Source organism: Phoenix dactylifera, unplaced genomic scaffold (assembly GCF_009389715.1).
Source record: "Phoenix dactylifera cultivar Barhee BC4 unplaced genomic scaffold, palm_55x_up_171113_PBpolish2nd_filt_p 000304F, whole genome shotgun sequence".
NCBI lineage: Eukaryota > Viridiplantae > Streptophyta > Magnoliopsida > Arecales > Arecaceae > Phoenix > Phoenix dactylifera.
In genome coordinates this window covers 449,338-472,833 of record NW_024067778.1, presented here as the reverse complement: position 1 = coordinate 472,833, position 23,496 = coordinate 449,338, and the positions used below count along the sequence as shown (strand labels likewise).

At 41.8% G+C, this 23,496-nt stretch overlaps 4 protein-coding genes across 4 annotated transcripts; 2 read left to right on the top strand and 2 right to left on the bottom strand.

Moving 5' to 3' along the window:
- Positions 1 to 7,364: 7,364 nt before the first annotated feature.
- On the top strand, positions 7,365 to 11,229 carry LOC120105506. Its single transcript, XM_039118060.1, has 3 exons — positions 7,365 to 7,529; positions 10,165 to 10,535; positions 10,624 to 11,229. Exons 2-3 carry the CDS (start codon positions 10,167 to 10,169, stop codon positions 11,227 to 11,229), a joined length of 975 nt encoding a protein of 324 aa, XP_038973988.1. The 5' UTR covers positions 7,365 to 7,529; positions 10,165 to 10,166.
- Positions 8,660 to 10,082, top strand: LOC103700088 (protein ALP1-like). The gene is made up of 3 exons (XM_008782058.4): positions 8,660 to 9,017; positions 9,113 to 9,338; positions 9,438 to 10,082. The coding sequence occupies exons 1-3, from the start codon at positions 8,661 to 8,663 to the stop codon at positions 9,896 to 9,898; spliced, it is 1,044 nt and encodes a 347-aa protein (XP_008780280.4). The 5' UTR covers position 8,660; the 3' UTR covers positions 9,899 to 10,082.
- Positions 11,230 to 11,518: 289 nt separating the features above from the next.
- LOC103697250 (UDP-glucuronic acid decarboxylase 5-like) lies at positions 11,519 to 12,094 on the bottom strand. Its single transcript, XM_039118058.1, has 3 exons — positions 11,980 to 12,094; positions 11,744 to 11,837; positions 11,519 to 11,593 (listed from the first exon to the last, which is right to left on the bottom strand). The coding sequence occupies exons 1-3, from the start codon at positions 12,077 to 12,079 to the stop codon at positions 11,521 to 11,523; spliced, it is 267 nt and encodes an 88-aa protein (XP_038973986.1). The 5' UTR covers positions 12,080 to 12,094; the 3' UTR covers positions 11,519 to 11,520.
- A 4,721-nt stretch (positions 12,095 to 16,815) lies between these two features.
- Positions 16,816 to 17,541, bottom strand: LOC103695523 (pterocarpan synthase 1-like). The gene has a single exon (XM_008776883.4). The coding sequence runs from the start codon at positions 17,502 to 17,504 to the stop codon at positions 16,950 to 16,952; it is 555 nt and encodes a 184-aa protein (XP_008775105.3). The 5' UTR covers positions 17,505 to 17,541; the 3' UTR covers positions 16,816 to 16,949.
- Between the last annotated feature and the right edge of the window lie 5,955 nt (positions 17,542 to 23,496).

The following is a 23,496-nucleotide window of genomic DNA, read 5'->3' as shown; positions in this document are numbered from 1 at the left end:
AGTGTGAATGAGCTACTCTAAGAGTTTTCTTGGTAGAGCAACTTGTATTTCAAGTTATGATTAATTAGATTTTGACTAAATTAAGTGAAGGAATATTAATCATGAGTTATTATCGTGCAATGTAATTATTTGGAAAGTTTAACTTGATATCAGGCACTGTGAATATTGCTTCTAGTTGAAGTTAATTATTTTGGTAGCAATTTAAGATTCATCTATAAAAAGATGTTTAAAGCTTGGACTAGAAAATATTCATTGAAATCTGTATGTGGATCATGCATGGAGCTCGTATATAGAAGGAAAATATTGATCTGAGTTGTGCAGCAGAAATTTGATGAACTGAGTAAATTTAAACTGGTCAAAAATATTGACTGTGTTTTGGTAACATGTTATGATGAAAGACTATTTTATTCAATAATGAAAGATTTTGTTAATAAGGGAAGGTGAACACTATTGATTCTCAGGTCAATCCTGATATGATTATGTTATTTCTTGGATAGACTTTGCTATTTTTGGGTATGCTAAGAAAATAATAATAATAATGATAATTTGAACGTATCATGACTCGGGTTAGTTGATTGATGACCAAATATGGTCTAATTTGTTAAATATTTGAATAAACCATGCATTATTTGCTCTCATCTTATGATTTATAAGTTTAAGTTAAAGGCTGGCATATTGAATCATGGTATCAATACTTTGCCTTCTTAGACCTACTTTTGCGGTTTGATACAAATCATTTTTGAGATAAATCGTTGCTATCTAATGATTATCAGTACATGTTTATTTTGTGAATCATATTCTTAGCAACATAATAATTTGACTCTAAGGTTAGTCATTATCCTTTGAGGGATCAGCACACTACCGGTTGCTTCTGTTTATGCTTATATACTATTTGATACTGGTGCTGCACATTCATTATGTCATCGATATTTGTGCGAAAACATGATCTACCTTGCATGCTGTTAGAGTATGATTTGCATGTTAACACCCCTGCTGGAAGTGGGATGATGGGTAATCAGGTCTGCAAGACTTGTCCGGTTCAGATAGTAGGTAAAGACTTGCCTGCTGATTTGATAGTTATAGATACGCATGACTTTGGCATAATTCTCGGTATGGGCTACTTAGCATCACACTTTGCTACCATTAACTGTCATGAAAAGCGGATAAAATTTTAGATCCCTCGAGATACTGAATTCAGCTTCATCGGCAGTGGTGCATATACCTCCCCTCGAATTATTTCTGCTATGCAAATTAAGCGACTACTTAGAAAGGGGAGTATGGCATATATTGCCACAGTGGTTGACACTAGACAGTCAGATCAAAGATTTGAAGATATCCCAGTAGTAAATGAATACCCCGATGTCTTTCCGGAAGACCTCCCTAGCTTGCCACCAGATAGAGAAATTGATTTTGCAATTGATTTGATTCCTGGTACCACACCAATCTCTAAGACCCCCTATAGAATGGCTCCAGTTGAAATGAAAGAATTAAAGGAGCAGTTGCAGGATCTTCTTGATAAGGGTTTCATCAGACCTAGTGTTTCACCTTGGGGAGCCCCAGTCTTATTTGTAAAGAAGAAGGATGGTAGTATGAGATTATGTATTGATTATCGAGAGATAAATAAAGTAACAATAAAGAACAAGTATCCTCTACCAAGAATTGATGACTTATTTGATCAGTTAAAGGAGTGATGCGATTTGGAATACGTGGAAAACTCAGTCCACGCTATGTGGGCCCCTTTGAGATTCTGGAAAGAGTAGGAGCTGTGGCATACAAATTGACACTCCCACCTTCACTGTCTGGAGTCCACAACGTTTTTCATGTTTCTATGTTAAGAAAGTATATTCCAGATATGAGCCATGTGGTAGAAGTGGCTCCTTTGCAGCTTAGAGAAGATTTGACATATCCTGAGCAGCCTGTACGTGTGGTTGATAGAAAAGAGCAAGTGTTGAGGAGGCACACGATTCCTTATGTTAAGATCCAGTGGAGCAATCACTCAGAACGTGAAGCCACGTGGGAGCTGGAGGACAAGATGAAGGAAAAATATCCGGACCTTTTTGCAAGCTAAGGTATGTTAAATTTCGAGGACGAAATTTTTCTAAGGGGGAGAGAATGTGAGACACGGGCTGAAGTCGGCAGGCCTTGCCGACTTCAGTCCCGTTCTCTTTTTGGAAGGCCGGAACAGAGGATCGCGATTTGCGATCCTCTCCGGCTCTTCCGGGGATGATCAGGGCGGGGATGTCGCTAGTCCCGCGGCACCCCCCCTCCAGCTCATCCGCGGCCGAACCGCGGCCGCGGATCTCGCTCGGCCGCCGCAATCTTCGCGGCGGAGAGCCATCACGAGGGGGTGATAAAACCCCCCAAATCCTCCTCCCTAGGGCAAACCGAGCCCTCTTCCTCCTTCTCTTTCCTCCTTCCCTCCTCCTCCTCTCCGATCGATGTGTCTTCCCGACCGAGCGCCGCCCGGATCCCCTCCGCGAGCTTCCCCTGCTCCGAGATCCAACCCCTCGGCTTCAAACATCGCCGCCGTCGCTTGACGCCGGACCGAGCCTCCCTCGGCCGGGATTTGCCACCTCCGTCGACCGCCGGTAAGCCCTCCTCCGTCGAGATCCTCCTCTCCTCTGTTTCAGCCCAAGCAGCCGAGATCATCATCTCGGTTGCTTCTCCTCCCCGTCGGTCCCTGCAACGCCGCCGGCCGCCATGGCGGCTGGCTAGCAGTCGATCGAGGGGTGGCCCCCGGCCACCCAAGCTGGTCACCCCCGCCGGCCACCTCCCTCTCTCCTCCGTCTCTTCTTCTCCCCCTGTTCGTGGGGGGGAGTTTGGGGAAGGAGGAGGCCCATCACGGGCCAAACTGGGCCGTTGGGCCCAGTCCACTGCAGTCCGGTTGGGCCCAGTCCAGTCCGGTTGGGCCCAGTTGGGCAATACCCCCATGGGCCCAACTTGGATCCAGATCAAACCCGAGAATCCGAACCCGAACCCAAACCTGAACCTGAACCTGAACTGGAACCCGAACCCGAAACCCGAGATCCGAAACCCAAACCCATTTGACCAATAAACAGATTTTTTTGCAGTTAAGCCCTTGGCAGTATGCTATTTCAGAAATAGGGACTCCTGTAATTTGTATTTGATCCCTATAGGAAAGATTTATTACATAAAGGCCCCCAACTATATTTATTTAGTCCCCTCACTCAAGTTTTATTATAGAATGGTACCCTGTAATTAAGTATTAGTCCCTGCAATAAATCTTATTGTATAAATGAACAAATTAGAAGCCAACCTTGGGGGCCCTATTTAGCCGAGTCTATGCGGGCCCATTGGGCCGAGTCCGATATGGGCCCTATCAGGCCGTGCCCATTATGGGCCAACTTTGGGCTCTGTTGGGCCATGTCCAATAGTATTATTTTTGAATTTTGCTTAGTCTGAAATTAACAAGAAATTAATTAAACTTTAAACAGGTGAACCTGATCCGTCTACCTGAAGTAGGAATCAAGCGAGAAGATGTAAGTAACTTAATACTTCAAGTGTGATTTCTAAATTATTTAATAAACTGATTATGTTTTGATATATGTTTTGCATTCAGTAAAATGGGTCAGACATGTTAAATTTTATTTGAAAATCATGTTATATGCTCTGAAATCCATGAAATATAATTGGACAATTTCTGAAATATATTTTTATATATATATATATGCATTCTCAGCATGGCTATGATCTGTTCTGTTCAGTTCTGGCCCCGCCAATGGGGATTATACGTTGGACCTGTCGACTTGTAATCTGTGAGGAACCGATTTCGACACCGTACCACCGGTGATTAGAATAGTGGTATTTGGACACCGTACCACCGGTGCTTAATAATAGTGGTGTTTGGCACCTTGTGCAACCCATGCCACTGGGTTACGTGGCCGTAGCCTATTATGTTGAGATTCTGGTATCAGAGTTTTTGGAAAAATGATAATAAGTTTTGAAAATAGTAAAACAATGTTATTTATGATTTATCTTATTATCCTGTATTTTGATCTGATATGCTCTGACCCCACTCTGGGATATTTTGTTGCTTACTGGGCTAGTGTAGCTCATTATTCTGTTTTTCTCCATTTTTCAGATCCAGAGGCTTGATCGCACGGGATTGGGGAGTGCGTTAGAGTTTCCGATGATTCTTCAGTTATTGGCATTTTAGTTAGTTTAGTTTGGACATTTGAATTATATTGGCATATGTTATTCTGAAATTTTGTAAGACTGCTTTTGAACAATTTAAATAATTATGTCAATTTTGAACATCTGTATCTGCTTTGATGTAATCCGTTGCCTTGCACGCCTGCGCGGCCCGCCGTGCGGGCGTGCGGCGTCTGCCGCGCCTCGGGCTCGGGGCGTGACACAACTGGTGTCCCAACTCATGGCCATGTCTATGGCTTTAGTCCCCTAGAGGATCTCACTGGAATTATTGGGCAATCATCATCTGCTTCCACCTCTACAAGTCAAGCTCCAGAGCTGTACACTCATGAAGACCTTCTACGTATTCTTGAGCAGGAAAAGAAAAAATGGCAAGAGGAGGTTCTTCAAAAGATGAGAGAAGAGATTGGCTTTGGACCAAAGTATGCAGATCGGGGAGTAATGGTGATTCTGGTTCTGCTGATCATGCTTCATTATAATTGTTTTTGCCTTAGATGATAGGTCTTTGCATTCCTAGGAGGAATGAAATCTCTGTTGATCTTTATGACATATTTTTAGACTTTGATTTTGATAGATTCAGGACATGTTGATGCCAATTTTGAATGACATTTAAAATGACTTTTGCGTAATGTTGAATGCCTTTGCTATTAATGATATTATTGTTATTATTATTATGTGCCAATCAATGTACCAAATGTACCAGGTTATTAGATTGTGATCGATGACCAAATTTTGGTTACTAAATTATTTACCAACTATCGTGACGAGCAGTCATAAACTTAGTGACAGGATTTTGGTCAATAAAAATTGATTTTGCTCAGCGCGTTTGTAACCAATTAGTGACCGTAAACTTATCACTAGGTCAGTGACGGGATTAATGACAAATGTAGTGACAAAATGTGTGACCATGTCTGTGACGACTAAATCTGTCACTAAAGGTCGTGACAGATTAGTGACCAAACTTGTGACCGCATTCTGTGACAAAATCAGTGACCAAGTTGCCTTCGTCACTAACTCCGCAACTGGATAGTGACGGGAAATACATAATTTCTTAAATATTTAATTCTTGAATTTGTAACGGCTTAGTGACGGCGGTTCTGTCACGGAGGTTAGTGACGGGAATCGCCGCCGTCACGGAGAATTTAGCGACGCGTGTTTTTGTAACGAAGTCAGTGACGGGAGCTCCGGTCACAAATTCCATATTAGTAACCGGAAACACGGTATAGTGACGGGAATCTCCGTCACTATACGCGTATTTTCTGGTAGTGTCAATTTTGTCCTATTAAATCTCTACTCAACCCGATCTAATTCGACTAATGCGGCACAAGCGGACCAGACCCATGTAATCCAACCCAAGCCAAAGTTAGCTTGAGACGGTTTGGTTGGTTTATAGAAATCCTGGATCAGCGTTAAGAGATTTAGAGACGGGGTTGGATTAAGATTTGGAGATACAGAGATGCGGTTGGTTAAGATTTGTCCTAAACCCCACCCAACCTATCTGAGTTGCATCCTTTCAAATGTCCATTCCATCCGTAACGTTTTACTTATTGCATTCAGCTTATCTTGTTTTGACGACGTGAATGAAATTAATATTAGTTATAATGCCACATTGGCCTCCATTTGGTACAGCTAAACCTCCAAGTCTGCTTCCAAAACGAAAAGTCCTTTACTGCTATACCATTTAATTTCATGAAAGATCCCTTGTCACTTTTGACAAAAATATGATGAATTAGTATTAGTTTGCAATGCCATGATGGCAACAAATTCTTAGGCTAACCATGTACAGCACAAGTTCATGGTACGTTCATGAAAGTGCGTGCTAAAATTTAGTGCGAATTCAACCTTGTGCCCATTCACCCGTTGCAACGACCATCCAGTATCCAACAACGCTTTAGCGGATAGTTGTGCATTGAACCTAATCCCATTCACGCCTACGGTCAAATTGCCACAGACCAAGTGTCCTAAGGATTGGCGCGCGCGCGCGCGCGCAGAGAGAGAGAGAGAGAGAGAGAGAGAGAGAGGCATGTGTATAGCTCCATGAGTTTGGCAACCTCACCTTGTTTACCAATTTTGTCGGAGATCTTTTAATGCTGGGAGGGGAAACAACTCGACATATTGATGGTGGGAGAATTTGGAGGATTTATCCACCCCATGTAGCCTTGTTCATCTGGAAGGTGGCGTGAGGCTATCTACCAACCCGGAGCATGGTGGTCAGGAGGGGCGTAAGGATTACCCTGATGTATGAGGAGTGCTCCAACATGGAGGAGTCTATCAGCCATGTGCATCTTGGTTGCCCTCGGCAGTGCAGTTTTGGCGGAGGGCCTTATTTCCCAGGCCATGGTCCATGGGGTCGTCCGAGGAGCTTCTACACCACCTGAAGGAGGCCTTGAGGAGAGAAGTGGAGGGGTGAGGCCATCTACTACTTAGGGATATCTGCATGATAGTGAGAGATTGTAACTCATTTCAGGCTGTTCATGTGTATCGGGGTGCGAATAGGACTGCAGACTAAGTCGCCTTCTTCGTTGCTCACTACTCTGGAGAGATCCTTTGGACGTGTTTTGTAGCCGCCCCCTCACCATTACGCCATTTCCTCTCCAACGACTCTATTGGTTGCACTCACCTTAGAGCAGTGTGAGCAGCTATTGTACCAAAAAAAAAAAAAAACTAGCAACTAAGGGTGTATAGGTAGGATCAGCCAGTTTGGAGATGAATATCAGGTGTGAGAAATGCGTAAAAAAGTGGTTGAAGTAAGATGTGTCTATGGTGTACACGGGGTAGCTTGAACTCAGCCATGATGTCCACGGGACACATGCATGCTTGGCTTCCTACTTCCTGTTGTCTGAAAGTTTCTTCTCAAATCACTGCCAACTGCTCGGGCTCGGGTTCTTTCTTTTCTGATCAAATGGATGGCTGCGAAAGCGACTCAAAATCCTTTTGGGCTCGTTTGGTTCGCGGGAAAAGAAGGGGGAAAAGTATGGTCAATGGGAAAGTAATAAAATGGCTCTTGTTTGGTTGGAGTTTTCAAAGGAGAGAGATGGGAAAGTTCTTTTCCCGGGGGAATGTAATTCCCATGTTTTATGGGAAAGGCTTTCCCATGGGGAACATGGGAAAGCAACTTTCCCGTGTGGCAGGAATCAAAATATTTTTTTGTTCTCCAAAAAGCCTCTCATCGTAAAAGCCCCTTCCGTGGGAAAGCTACGACCGACCATCGCGATCTCTCTCCTCAAACCCTCCTCCATCGTAAAAGCCCGCTCATCTTCCTCTTTCTCACTTCACTCTCTCGATCTCGTGGGTGTTAGCTCCGACGAAAATCTTGGGAAGAATTCGAGTTCTACCATTCTCCTCTCGAATCCAAAGAGGTAAGCATAATTTCCTTTCAACTTTTTTTTTCCTGCAATCTGTTTTTCATGATAGTCGGGTTTCATCTCTCCAATTCGATGTTTTCCTCCCGATTTCGGAGTATTCTGCAGATTTATGGTCGTAGGTTGATAAAGATTTCCTCTCCTTTTGTTTTGTGGAATTCCTGGTTTATGGTCGTAGGGATTTTCTTTCTCGTTTTGGGGGGTTCTGGGAGGGTTTCTTGCCCTGTTTTTTGTCTAACCATGACCAAAACGAAGCAAAGGCCGAGAGGGTTTCTTGCCATGCCCCATATAAAAAGGGAACAGGAACTGGCTACGAGTCTTCCCTCTTGAGGGAAGGGACGTGGAGAGTTTCCTGGCCTTAATAGAGTCCTTGGGAAGTTGGAGACAGTAGTTCTGTTTTGGGTGGAGAGAAAGAGAGAGGAGTTCTTTGGTTGGCTTGATACACGTCTGAAGCCACTCTTATCTTTCATCCCTTCTCTTTTTTGGTTCTGGTCTTGGTTTTCCTTCCCTCACCTTACTCCTGATCCAGCTGGGCCATCAGGAAGAAAGATAGGGGGATTGGAGATGGACTTCTTGGAGGGTGGAGATTCTTTTAATTTTCTCTTCTCGGTCTCTTCTCCCCTCTTGGCTGGTAGAGAGAGAAAAGGAGAGAGTTTGGAGATTGAATGGCTGCTGTGCTGTGATGTTGCAGTTGCCGCTTGGGTATTCACTTGAAGGGGATGGTGGGATGGGACCATAAAGTGCCATGGGATTACCTTTTCCTATTCTGCTCTTGCTTGACATTGTAAACAATCTCAGTTATTTAATCAGTATCATGGGCCCTTCCTTTAGCGTAAAGGAAACTTTTTTGGTCTATGCATTCCTTTATTTTGATCGATCAGAACCAACATATTTATAGATAATTTAATTATTTGTTGTAATACTTTTTGCTTGCTTAATGCAGTTATGGCTCGTTTATTTGTTTCTAAAAAGAAGAAGATGGCAAGTACCATTTTGGTAATATACACAGAGATGATGTTGATGATAATGTCAATGATGGCCAAGATTCTTGAAACGTTAGCACAAGTAAATGTTAGAATTCCTAGAGAAATGGTGTATGTTTTTGATAGAACACTTGATAAGAGGGTGATGAATAGAATAGCTAATCTTAGGCTTATGATAATGGAGAGTGATCAAATTTGTATTGATCAACTTAGAATGGATAGGAGGGCATTTTGGAAGCTTTGTGAAATGCTTAAATCGATTAGCAAATTGGAAGGGAATAGAAATGTTCAAGTGGAAGAGATGGTTGCAATATTCCTTCACACCCTAGGCCATCACTCAAAAAATAGAGTTATGCAATTGTACTTTCGTAGATCGGGTGAGACAGTAAGTAGGCATTTTAATGTTGTCTTGAATGCTATCTTGAGGCTACATAGACACTTGCTAAAGAATCCTGAGCCTGTCACAGAAAGATCAACAGATGAGAAATGGATGTGGTTTCCGGTAAGTTAATATTACATTTCACATTTTTAAAGGCAATATTTTGGCCTATTAAATTGTTAAAAGTACTGATTATTATATTCATACTTGCATTGTAGAATTGTCTAGGTGCATTGGATGGTACCCATATTAGAGTGCGGGTCTCGGAGAAGGACAAACCTAGATATCGATCGAGAAAGAATGAGATATCTACAAATGTACTTGGCGTTTACTCACAAGATATGCAGTTTATTTACGTGCTACCAGGATGGGAGGGGTCAGCACATGATAATAGAGTCCTTAGGGATGCCATTTCTCGTAGAAATGGATTAAAAGTTCCGCAAGGTAATTTTAAGTCTAATATTGCAGCTATTTTTTACTTACATGAGTAGGATACCTAATTTTTTCTGATTTCACTTTTTTTGTATGTTTTTGAATGAGTAGGCTATTACTACCTGTGCGATGCTGGGTACACAAATTCTGAAGGTTTCTTAACTCCATTTAGAGGTCAAAGATATCACCTCAATGAGTGGAGACATGGTCATCAACCCACTACACCAGAGGAGCTCTATAACATGAGGCACTCAAAAGCTAGGAATGTAATTGAGAGATGTTTTGGCCTATTAAAGATGCGATGGGCAATCCTTAGGAGCAATACTTGGTACCCTATTAAGACAATGTGTAGGATCATTTCTGTATGTTGTTTGCTGCACAACTACATTAGAAAAGAGATGTCTGTAGATCCTATTGAGGCTTTGTACAATGAAGAGGAGTGCTCTCATGGCAATTTTTCACAGGAGCAGGGTGCATATATTGAGTATATTGAGTTATCTGCATCTTGGAATGCATTCAGAGCTAATCTTGCTGCCCAAATGTTTGAAGAGTGGCAGCATAATAGAATTTGAGAAAAAATTGTGATGTTTGTTGTGTTTAATATTTGGGGCTCTTAATATTTGTATGAACATTATGTGTTATGCTGTAATCCTTGTTTAATATTTTCCTTGCTATATTATAATCTTGTGTTATGTCAAATTCTTACTTAATAGTTCCCTTGTATCCATTCATTTAGATAATGCAAATGTAAGATCATGTCGTGAGGTTGTGAATGTATAACTATTATACATTGTAGATTGTGAATGTATATTTATAATATATGAGATTGTGAATGTAGATATGAGCACCTCAATAGCTGGAGAAGCATCAACAGGAAACAAAAGAACAAAGTGCAACAGAAAATGGGGTTATGTGGAGGATGCAAAGCTTGTTGAGGCATTGGTTGAGTTGGTAACCCGAGGAGGTTGGAGGGGCGATAATGGGACTTTTAGGAGTGGATATTTGCAGCAATTGGAGAGACTAATAGAAGAGAAGCTTCCTGGGTGTGGACTGAAAGCAACACCATATATCGAGTCTCGGGTCAAGCTCTTGAAGAAACAATACAATGCTATTACAGAGATGTTGGGACCTAACTGCAGTGGATTTGGATGGGATGACATCAACAAGTGTGTGACCTGTGAGGAGGATACCTTCAAGGAATGGGTTAAGGTAAATTGGCATTATAAATTTGTTTATTTTTTCTATGAATACCTTTCATACATGTTGTGTTACTTTTTTTTTATTTTTTTTAATGCAGAGTCACCCAAATGCTCAAGGTATGAGGAACAAGCCTTTTCCTCACTTTGAGGACTTGACTAATATCTTTGGAAGGGATCGTGCTACCGGAATGGGAGCTGAAGCACCTGCAGATGCTGTTGAAAAAATAGAGATGGAGGAGCAACAGTATCCGTACACATCACCAGCTATCAATGAGAGCCAAGAAGCAGATAGCAATTTTGTTGGTCAGAATGTCAATATGAATACTCCCCAGACAGCTACTCATACTGAAGTTGCAGGTCCAAGTAGGCCAACCAGAACTAAGAAAGCTAGGCATGAGGCCCTTGAGGTTGTGAGAGATCTTACATCTGAGATGACTAAGGTAGTAGGCATGATGGCAGCTGCTGGAGATCATATTGAGAAATTGGCTCAATGTTTTAAGCACGAGTCTGAGACTGCAGATAGAAGAATGACAGTGGTCTCTGAGGTGATGAAGGTGCAGGGTCTTTCTCAATCTGAGATTCTTAAGGTGGGCAAAAAAATTGCAATGGACCCACTGGAGACTGATTACTTTTTCAGTCTTCCAGATGACTATAGAAGGGCATATGTTTTAACTCTTTGCTCAGAGTTTCAAAATGGGATGTAGCTAAGTTGGGTAGGGTTTGTGTATCTTTTTGGGATATTATGTATTGGGTAGCTTTTTGGTGTAGGCCTTATTGATAACAATGGATGTAAACACTACTTTTGGATCAACTACAAGTTCATGTTTTGCACTTTCTTTATGTTGTTTCTTGTTTCGTATGTTGCTAGATGCTTACTTGTATGAATTTGGATGGTTACTTTAATAGATAACAATGGTTATTAATATCCTTCTTTTCATGAATTATTATTGGTCACTATCATCATGATTTAGGTAGGCCATCCAGCATATGAGTATTCATGTAGGCAACGAGTTATTAATATCACTTCGAGTTTGTCTTCCTGGTGCTTGAACTGTTAAGTGTTCACCTCTGCATGCAATCTAAGAAAGTAAGAAAGATTACAACGAGATAAACAAAAAGTGATGAGATGGGAGTCAATTAGAAAGTTGGAATGCAGACAAAAGTCCTTATAATTCTCATAGAAAAATAAAATAAAATAAGGGCCCTTGGAAGTATTACCGGAGTGCTTGGGCTATGAAGTTACTCACTACACGACCATCATCAATGTTCATCCGTGGTCCATATGTATTAAAAATTCTAGCAATTCGAATTTCTGTTACAGAAGATCCATCAAAAGATAGAAATTTTCGAGAAGCATTAGGACTCACAATAAACATAACACTGAGCAGAAGCCATTAACTCAGACACAAAAGCTTAGAAAATTAAGTTCCAGTTAGTAAAAAACAGTATTTCACCTATGCCATGCTGCCTGTGATAATCGAACATCAAAGTCTCTGCCACACGCTTCCCCTCATCATTGTGCTGGATGAAGTGTGAAGTGTGAAGATGCTTCATCCAGCATATGAGTATTCATGTAGGCAATTTTGTTGTAATTACCAATCATAACTCGTGCTAGATCCAAATTTGATGGTGGCAAAGCTACCTGTCAAGGGGCTAGAGTATCGCATTTTTATTTTTCCCTAAAAAAACCCTTCAGCATTAAAGAGGCATTAAAAACCTAATTTTTATTAAGGGTATAATAGGAATTACACATAACTTTCCTAGGAAAATGGATGGTCAACCAAACATAAGTGCTCTGGAAATCTGTCACTTTCCCATGGTCAACCAAACATGCCAAAAGTACTTTCCCAGGCATTCTCTTCCCAGGAATCTATTTCCCAGGAATCATATTCCTAGGAAAAAAAATGCTTCCCGCGAACCAAACGAGCCCTTTTTGCATCAAAAACTTCAGGTTCGGCGGGGTAAATACATTAAAAAGGGACAACTTGTTTCTTATAGGATGATACATATCATAACCGAATTGATGTGCTATTCTAGTTGGACAGTATATGACTATTCTATACTGAACTGTGGAAGGCTGGTTGACACCATCGACTGACTCCAGCATCTGACGTGCTTATGGGACCAGTATACTGCTTTGCCCAAGACGGGGCTAGAGAAGGAGGAGCCTATATCAACTTATGAGTTCGTAGCCTGATCTACGACCACCCTTACCTCTTTTATTTTTGTAGCATCTAGGGTTCTCCTTTCGTAGGGTTAGGGTTAAGTTTGGATTGCAGCTAGTCCCCATATAACCTACATTTGAGAAAAACAGCTGCAGATGAGTCATAGCCAGTTCCATGGTATTCCACTAGTACCAATAGGCAGCATAGGGGAAGAAGCACTACACCAAGGAATCAATTCTTGGAGGGTGACTGACTAATGCCCATTCTTTCAGGACATAGTCATCCAAGGAATCTCCAAAAATTGAATGTTTTAAATCGATAAAATCTGAAACTAAAATCGAACCGACTATCAATAAAAACTACTTAGAACTGATCCGAGAAATTTAGTTTGATTCGATTTGTTGAATTGAAAATCAATGCACTAGACTAAATAGACTAGGTTAAATTTAAATATAAAAAATTTATATTATATAGAATTGATGTCCAATGAATTGGGCTAATAGGTTGGACTAAATTTAAACATAAAACTTCGATTAGAAGAAAAAATAAAATATAAGCTGATGTATCGGTTGGATTGGATCGGATCAGCTTGAATTTATTTTCTAATCGAATCAAATTTTTAATATTCAATTAATACCAAATCAAATTTATTAAAAAAAATATATAAACTGAATGGATCTGGACAGATACGTGGTTGGTCGGCTTTTTTCCTTTTAATGCACATGCGGCTTTTTGTTTAATAGATTTAATTAACGTTATCCCTAGAAGTCTAAAGCGCGTAACGTTATAAGGTAAGTCAACTGCCAGGCCATCACCTGCCTCTCTCCTTCCAGAGTCAAAGGGGAGATCCATGATCCCACGCATTCCTTTTTCTTTTTTTTTTTTTGCTAAAAATTCCGCGCATTCCTTCTAGCAACTATAAATGGTAACATGTCAGGCTTCCTGCGGTCCTCCAAAATCTATTAATAATTGCCCCACCTATAACCAAGTCAACTCTTGCCCAGCTACAACTGCTCTTCTCCGTAGTCAACGGTTTACAACACAACTAATGCCAGGGAATGCAGAGAAGTCTTTCAAAAAAAAAAAAAATAATTGGATCAGATCCATCCTAAACTACTAATAAATTAATCTTAGGTTATATGACTATTACACATAAAAGAATAAAGAGAAAGAAAAAAAATTACTATTATATAGGTTAGACTGGTCCATAGTAAATCTGATGCAACTAATAATTCCTACATATGTGGAAAGCAGATTGGTGTAATTTATAGAACTTAATGTAATAATTAAGCAGCCAGCATTAGCAGCTAAACTTTTAATCTCCCAGCTAATGGGCATCCCAAAGCATTTTACCTTGATAAATAAAAGATATCCCTCATGAGAAGGTTGGCGCAGCATGGTTTCCTTGAGTAAGGCTTGCAAATTAATCAAGTTAATTGAACATGCCAAGCTCAAAGTTTATTTAAGGCTCATATAATAAACAACAAAGTCAGAAGTCCTAAAATTTTGTGAAGCTTGGCTAGCTAAGCCTAGTAACAAACTCCGATGTCAAGCTCATGCAGTTAAAATACGAGCCAAAGTTGAGCATTTATCTATTATCAAGCATGCCTTTATCTATAGTACCCTTTTAATCCGAGGACTGAGGTTGAATGATTCATGCGAACTAAAGACTCACCTTCCTATGCACGAATCTGTCATGGGATCATCCACTGCTCACTTTGAGAGGTGTGCAGGTGGATGAATGATGGAGTTTGAAGTGCTTTAAGATCTATATAGTAGGTGATCCAATGGCGGATACGAAAGACAACCCGATGCGGAGCAAGTCTGAGTAGCATGATATATACTTGGGTTGGCTCATCTGCACCCACAGCTTCAACTTCAGGCGATAAAAATAGCATTATTTCCTAGGCATACTATACCTGGTGGCAGTCAGACAGCATTTCAAAGAACCATATAATTAGCAGCAGCCCATTACCATTCTCATTCATCACCAAGCTAAGTAGCAAGTGCTAATTGCTATTTCCTAGGTTCCCTCATTGCCTCCTCATCAGCCATCTCTATTAATTTATCCTTGCTGCTGATCAATGGAGTGCTTATTTATATTTTCTACCTTATTATATTTACATTTGTTATTTTATTACTAATTGATAATTAATGCATTAACTAAAATTAGAGTGCTTGTTTGGTTATATTGGCTTTGGGGTGTTTGATATGGTCAAACAATCTGCTAAGTGGCTGCACATAATATGGGATGGTACATGTGACAGAGGCTTTGTGGGAGATATTTCAGGAATAAAGAAGAGCAACGTTCTAAACTAAATTTGAATGTCAAACTTTTAACTTGGTGCAATGTTGGTATACTGGGTAGTCTATAAATACCAATCCGAATCTCTATGTAAATCAATGACTCCACACTCAAAAATCCTACTTTGGTTGAAAGACCCAAAGCTCCCCAACCACAAAATTGTGCACTTCTCTCTCCCATTTCTTTTTCCATTCATCTTCTTTTACAGCTTGCTTCACTGCCATCTTTTCCTTCCTCCTCCTGAATGCAGTGATTACTGACAAGCTCTTATTATTTTTTCTAAAAAAGCTGTCTATTGCCTCCAGTTCGTCTTGAGATTAAATGAGCTAGCTCGAGCTTGACTCAATTACGAAAACGCCAAGCTTCAGCCAGGCCTAGCTCGCTTGTGTTCGTCTTGTTTACACCATATTGAGTTATGGCTAGATTAGCCTTCATATATATCTTCCCATTTGTACTTGGAAATTCAGTGGAATAAGTAGTCAAGCGAAGCACAAGTGCATGGGAGGAAACGAGCGAAGAAGATCCCATGCTTTTCTTCTCAAAAATCGAAGTACTCCCCATTCCCTCCTTCCTTATAAAGTTGGGAGAAGGAAATCTATTCACCACCAACTCTAATCGAGCTTTGAGATAGAGGGCTTACTGGAAAAGCAGGAAGAGTCACTTCATCGAAGTGATCACTTTGGCTCTTCACTAAAAGAAGTCACCTTAATTATCTTTTAGTCCATTTCTTCATACAGTGGAGACTTGCTTAGGCCTCTTTGACCATTCTAGGGCAACCAAATACCTGAGGTGAGTTCCTGCCTACGTAAAGTGACTTCAAGTGTGTAAATACGAGCAACCATGCAAATGCACCCTCAATGTCGATGCCTCTTGAATACATCAACGAACTTAGATGCATTCATGACCAAACCCAGTTACTATATATGTTTAGGTACATGACTACCTATAAATTTCTCAAAGCATGAGTAAAATTATTATGCATAATTACTAAAACCAAATAGTTTCCTACAATCATATGCTAGATAAAATCTTCCAACTGTTATACTCCATAAAATTAATAGTGTATGAAATCTCAAATTAACCAATATACATCAATCCCATAATATTTTCTCAACAAGAATGAATACAGCTTTAACTAGAACTATTTTCTTCTAACATGAATAAAAATAAAATCATTAACAAAATCCATGAAACAATCTAGAAACTCTATCTAAAAAAAAGCTCTAACTAAACCTCTCCCAACTAGCATTAATGATTGAACTTCCTTGAGTTTGTCAAGAAGCTCTAGTAAATCAATCTACCATAGTAAAAGTGGTCACCTAGAAGTCTAATAGGCAGTGTCCTTTGATAGAAAATAAAATTTTAAAAGAACTATGACAATTCTTTCAAAAATCTTTTACAATTTCAATGGTAACCAATGGGTAGTAATCTATAAAAAGTAAAATAGTATACAGTACATCTGTTAAATATGCCGAATCACTCAAGGGTCTGCCTTCAAACTATATTAAACTGCAGACCGGAGCTAATGAGCTGGCCTGGAACAATATCAAATTACAAGCCCAAGTCAAGGACTCATCTTTTAAAAAAAAAATAAAAAAGGACTAATCTTGTAATAATATAAAATTTCTTCTACAGGAAGAAACAATATAAAATTTAGCCTGCATTAGATAAAAATCAGTTCTGTATGGCCCTGCACGTCTTTTGTTTTCTTCGATGTGCACCAGGCAAAATGTGGGTGCATTTTCTTTGCAAGCTAGAAGTATCTTGCACAAAAACATCAAATATGAACACAAATGCTGGAGAGAGATGAATAACAAAAGTATTATAAACATCACAAGTGAGAATTTTATTCAAAGCCACTTAACGATTATCAGAAAGAACCATCAGACATCAAGGATTCGATCCAAGAACAAAGTAAACTAGCGAGAGAGAACATGCAACAAGCAATGACATATCAATAGTGCATGACATAAACATCCAACTCCAAAACAGCATCACCCGAGGTGGTGTTGAATGAGAAGGTCTTCAACAGAGCATAGCCTCGAGCCAGACGGAACACGCCGGTCCCTCCGACCACCGGCAACTCCCTCACCGGTGCAAAGATAGCATCCCTCGACAGTATGGAAAGCGTGCTTCCATTGTACTTCCCTTCCTTGAACACAAGGTTGGTTGTTAATAGCAAAGCTATGTCAGCTGAATCCTGGGATGCAAACACATAGAAGCCTTGGGCCCGTCCGATGAGCTCCGACGTCGAGTTTGGCCCCTTTGTCAGTGGGTCGTCCATCACAAAAACATCTCCAAAGTTGAAGTTGAACCCCGTCAAATTCAGCGGCCCTTGCACGACCCGGATGGCAGTGGGGTTAGGACCACTAAGGATGTCATGCATGTAGAAGTGGAGGCGGGTCGCCTTCTCTTCTCCCAGTTTGAACTCACTACCAGAGGCTGAGGCCACCACGGCCATCAAAGAGAGAAGGAAAAGGAGGAGAGGATTAGATTGGAAGGAGGCCATGGAGGAGTTAGAGGATGCAACCTACAGTTAGAGAAGGAATAATGACACTTATAGTTGAAGATATTGTCAGTGGTTAGTTGGTAGGGAATTGTTAGGTGTATTTTTTTTTTTGGTAAAATTTGAGGGTTTGGTGACAAGTCCTTTCAGTAAGAGGGAGGGAGAGAGAGAGCAGCCCAACTTTTTAGGATTTTCTGCAATCTGACGACATGGCATATCCAGGTCAACTATTGATCCCGCGTGATTAGCATTTTATATTAACCTCTTATATATAAGTAGACTTGTTTTCACACGCCTTTCACACTTCGCATACCTCTTAATAAAATTACCAAAATAACTGGATGGGAAATAAAGTTTAGGTCAATGCAGATTAAACATAAAATGGTGGTTAATCCAGGGGTTGGACTCAATTTTCTCTTTTTAGAGAAAATTATAATCTAGGAAAAAAAAATGCCGGCACTCTTTTTTCATTTTGGATCAACTCCATTTGTGAGATATTGGTGAACTGGATGAGGCTGCGAATTTCCACAAACCAACATTGTAGTGGCTTTGATTAAAACCTAGTACTTAAACAACATGATGGGGACATCAGCTAGGCCACCATTTTATTTGCATGTTTATTTTATTATTTTATTTCTGGGTTCATTTGCATTTTAGGGCTTATTTGTGGTTTATTTATTTTTGGGCTTATTTGCATTTTAGGACTTATTTGTGGTTTATTTGTGTTATTTGTGGGCTTATTAAGATTTATTTCTGTGTAAGGGGGTTTATGCAAATTGTGTATTTGGGCCCTATATATAGGAAACTTTTTTCATGATTAGGGTTAATGAAGGTTTAATAATTTTCCCCCCACGTTTCTCCTGCTCTCTTCCTCCTTTCCTCTTCTCCCTATTCTCTCTTCCTCTCTACCTATTTTCCTCTCTCACTTTCCTCCTCTTCTTTTTTCCTCTTCCTCTGTCACTCTATTTTACAACAGTCACAACCATTCCGGGTGACTCATTACCATTGCAGCCACTTCTCCCGTGACAGTGCTGCATCACAACAACTAGAGAAAAAAAAATCTATAGTGCTCCTCTTAAAAGGTTGTGGCTCGTAGTTGATTTCTAGCATGGAGAAATTATTAGGTGGGTCAGATCCACCATGGATGTAGGATGAAATCATCCTAGGTCGTGTTGCTATAATACATAAAAAAAAAAGAGTAAAGAAAATGGAGTGATTTCATTTTAGATCTATGGTGGATCAGGTCCATATGGTAATTATGGTCTAGCATGGACGAGATAGGTCAAGTATCTTTAATATTATTAAGATGTTAACGGATTTCTTATTATAGTTTTGGATTTGAAAACACCTAAATGGTGGAACAACTTGATGGATGTAATGTTACCGCAATTATTAGCTAACATAAGATGATATTTCTTTCATTTATCAAAATCCATTTCCTCCTTGTTAGATGCATCATTATCTCTCATTACAATAGTATGTGAAGGTGGCAATACATACTGCATGTGTAATCTGCAGGGATCTACTCCTTTAAATCCTAGAATTTCCAAATTTGAGATAAAATAGGATGGTTATCTATTTTGTCATAACCAAAATCCTTTATTAAAAATGAGTGTAGATTATGACTTTCAAGGTCACATTCTCAATAATATTAATTCTACCATTCAGCTTTAGAAAGCCATTTCATAATTTCATTATTTTAAATTTACCAAAAAACTTATTGAGAATCATCAATTTCAATACTTGCTAATAAAGTATAAACTTGTAGGTATGTTTTGTTCGTGATCGGAATTAGAAATGGAATTGAAATCAAAATAGATTGGAATGGGAATCAAAATTGTCATATTCTCCAACGTATTTGATTCGTGATTGAAATCGAAATCAGAATCATAATGAGATTTGAATCTGGAGGAGAGTCAGAATTAGATTTTGGAGGATTAGGGCATTCTCATTCCCCATTGGAATTGGAATGGGAATGGGAAGACCCCAACCAAACGACTAGAATAGAAGTCACTTGTTCCCATTTTCATTTCAAAGCCCAACTCCCTCCAACCAAACGTGCCCTTAGATCCTCCATTATGGTGATGTTAAAGTTCCGATGCTTTCTTTTCTCCATGATTGACAAAAGAGTAAATAACTTGATTTTTGTGAGGTGGCGGGTGTAGGGGTCGACAGGAGCCAAACTTGAGCGAGGTAGGCTCTATTAAAGCTTAGCTCAAAATGTTTATAGGTGAGGTCAAGTTCGACGAGAGATCAAAGATGGAACCAGACATGGAGAAGACCTGAAGAGAGGATGAAAAGGGGAAAACTAGAGATAGGAGAGGGAGGCAAACATGGAGGTGGTGGACAAATGGAGAAGAGAAGGGGATTGGAATGGTTGGAAAAGAGAAGGGGGATTATTAAGGTGGATGCAATAAGAGTGGGAGTCTTAGGGATTATGGTTTCTCTAATTCCCAAATAAATATCACTTGAAAGATCAACCATTGGATCTTAGTCAAATAGTTGAATAATAAATAAATGTTTCAATGGATTGACCTCTTTGTCACACTAGATCCATCATAAATATTAGTTGATATATACATAAAGAGTAATATTATTGTGTGCCCAGGTTTGGTCTACCATCATCTAGATCCATCGGATTTCTTTGAGATATGGGCATTGGATGGACTAAAGGGCTGGTCTAGACAAGGTGTTAGCCACCTTTTTCCTTCTTTTGATTTTGTTGTTTACTATGATAGTATTTGGAACATTCTCGTATTATTTTTTTTATATTTATGGCTTCCTTATTGTAATTGTGTAAAAGAAATTTTATTATTCAGTTATAGCCTGCCTAAATTTAGCCAAATGCAAAGTTAAAAGGGAGTGATAATTGTTTGCCATGCTAATGCTATGTGTTGGATATATTGCATGTAGTGAAATGGTTTTGTCTCCTACTCAATTTTTGATGCAATCACAACATGCCCTTAAGACAAGATATGCCACTGAGTTTTTTCAAAGGTTGAAACTCTTAACCAACTATGATTCACTAGTATTGAACAATATAGGATGGGAGGATGCAGATTTGATAAATATTGTTGCTTTTGATATTAAGACATTTGTTACTGGAAATTGGACCCGGGGGCTGCCGCGAACCAAGAGGGGAGGAGCTCCGCTGCCGGGGCGGTGGATGGCGGTACGTCGACTGGTGGCGTCCTCCTGAAAAGTCCTGCAAGAAAGCCGGTGGCCGGGTTTTCCGGCGCCGGCCCTCCGAAGCTTAAGTCAGAGGGGGCTAATATGTGGGGAGAGTCCAGGAGGAGAATCCCCTTGTTTTTGGTCCTGTCGTGGTGGTCTCCCCCAGGTTCCCTCTTATAGAGAGATATTGTGTTACCTGGGAGGTGGCAGAGGAATTTGTCTCCTTTTGTAATAATTGGGCACGATCACGCTCATTAATGGCGTTGTGGAGAATGAGGCCGAATCAGACCGGAGTCAGGGAGCCGTCACGATTGATCGGACCTGTTGGGGTGGTTGAACCGCCGGCCGTGGTGGCTTTGGGTTCATAGACGGTAAGTGCATTAATTGCTGAGTGGACCGGTGGTCAGGGTGAGCCATATGCTTTGATGGTTCAGTGATCCGGAGATCGTCTTGAGCCGTGTTCATTTAATGACTCAGTGCATCGGAGGCCTGAGGGGGTCTTATGCATTAATGTCAGGTCGTGCTGAGTTCCTGCGGAGATCTTGTGCCTTGATGACTTAGGGATGGTGACAGATTGTAGTGGAGTCATGTACTTAGTTGTCAGATCTTTTGGAGGATTAGGCGGAGATTGGGTATTCGGCTAAGGCACGGGCCTGGTACAGGTGCCGTGCCGAGCAGGTCGTCTAGCGGAGTGTACTGTGGCGGGGTTGCTTCTGGTCGGCGCTTTCCAGTCGAGCGCCTTTCTGGTCGGCGCCTTCTGGGTCGGCGCTCTCCAGCCGAGCGCCTCTCTGGTCGGCGCTCTCTGGTCGAGCGCCTTCCTGGTCGGCGCTCTCCAGTCGAGCGCCTTTCTGGTCGGCGCTCTCTGGTCGAGCGCCTTCCTGGTCGGCGCTCTCCAGCCGAGCGCCTCTAAACTGACTGAATTTGGGTTTTTCCTCCAACACTACCCCGACTTCTGAGTTCCAGCTGGCTACCAGCTTGAACGCGGGAAGTAGTTTCAGTTGGGTCATTATGAATTATGGAAATTTTTAAATTGTCGCGCGTTTTAAATTATTGGGCGCTTCGAGATGCCTTTAATAGGCGGCGTCTCTTCTTTCCCAAAAATGCCTCATTATTGGGACGCCTTCTCCGAAGCGTCCTCGCGTCGTGGGCTCATGATGGGGCCGTATGATTCGATGAGGCGCTTCTGTGTTCGAAGCGCCAACCCGAAATAAATGTGGCGTTCCGTCTTTTAGGTTGATGCGTGTCGTAATCCGAACGGGGAACAGCGTTTTTCCTCGTTGATCTGGGCCGTTTGGAGGGATTTATATAAATCCTCACCTGGCTTCCTCCTGCTCTTTACTGTCTTCTTCCCTCAGCTTTTCTCAGTCCGAAGTTTCTTGTCCCCGGCACCTCGCAGGTCCCTTTCCCCTCTCTCTTTTTTTTTTTTTCTTCCAGAATCCGTTTTCCTTCTTCTTAATGGGTTCCGGTCCGAATGAAGTCGAGTCCACCATGAGTGTCCTGGAGGTGGAAATGACCGAGGAATGGTTTTTTGCTCTACAAGGGTTCCGGTTGGAGCCCGCCAGGCGGGGGGATCGGGTAACTAATCCCCCGGTAGGCCGGATCGGAGTGTACTTGGAGGAACTCTGGGCCGGCCTACGATTTTCTCTTCACGGATTCGTGAATGAGTTGCTAATGGAATACCAGTTGGTTCCAGCGCAACTTGCTCCGAACGCCTGGAGGACAGTGGTCGGTTTCCTGTCGCTGTGTCTACTGCATGGGATTCCGACCTCTGTTAACGTTTTTCGGCGACTTTTTGTGTTGAAGTCGAATCCGGAAGACGGAGAGTGGCTTTATATCGCCCTTCGGGCGGGTCGGCTACTCTTTCAGGGTGCTCCTTCGTCCATTCATTGACTGGAAGAAGAAGTTCTTCTTCCTAGGTTCTGAACGGACATGGAGATTTGACCCTAGGTGGGGGCCGACCCAGCTCAGGTCCGTCAACAAAGTTTCCAAGCTTTTTCCGCGTGAGCAGGGGATCATCGACACCATCCGCAGCCTCGGGACGGTATCTTACTGAACGGCCTCATAAGTGAGGACGCTCTAGTGAACGTTGGCCTGAGCTCGGCGCGTCCCCATGGTAAGGGTAACAGTAGGGTGTCTTTTCCATTTTGTTATAGTTTCGAATTCTAATCCTGCTCGTCCTTGTAGATATCGCAAAGATGGTGACCAAGAGCGAGGTTTTGTACGCCCGGTTCCAAAAGAGGGCGGCCGAGCTCTCGGAAGAGTCGACCGAGCCGAGAAAGAAGGCGAAGGTCTCGGCGACCGCGGCGGCCGAGACGGGCGCTCCTCACCCCGCACGCTCCGAAGCTGGTCGGAGGGAGGGCGCGGCCTCTGGTGGAGCCACGATAGCGCTCCCGTGCTCGGCGCCAATTTCGCAGATCCCTGGCCGGCAGGAGGCCCCCATCGCCGACCAGGGAGGAAGTTCAGCAAGTTTGGCGCTCGCGGCGCCCTGCTCCAGTTTCACAGCAATCAGATCGGCCGCCTGTCCAGCCCCAGCCCTTCCAATTCCGAAGCCGGGGAGCAAGCCAAGGGGTTACGGGGCCGGCTCCCATCTAGGTCAGCCGAGGGTGGCCTTCCGGGCTCGTCGGGCCCACGGGGAGCGGGGTGCCTTTCGCTCCCGTTTGGTCGGTCTTCGAGGGCGATTCGGGCCCTTGACCAATCCTCAAGTGGGCGCGCGAAATATTCCGGGTCGCGCTGCTTCCAGCCGACCAGGCCAAAATTCGGTCCATGAACTACAATGCCTTCATGGACTCCACTCTTTGTTCTGCCGTCCGGGTAAGTTAATCTT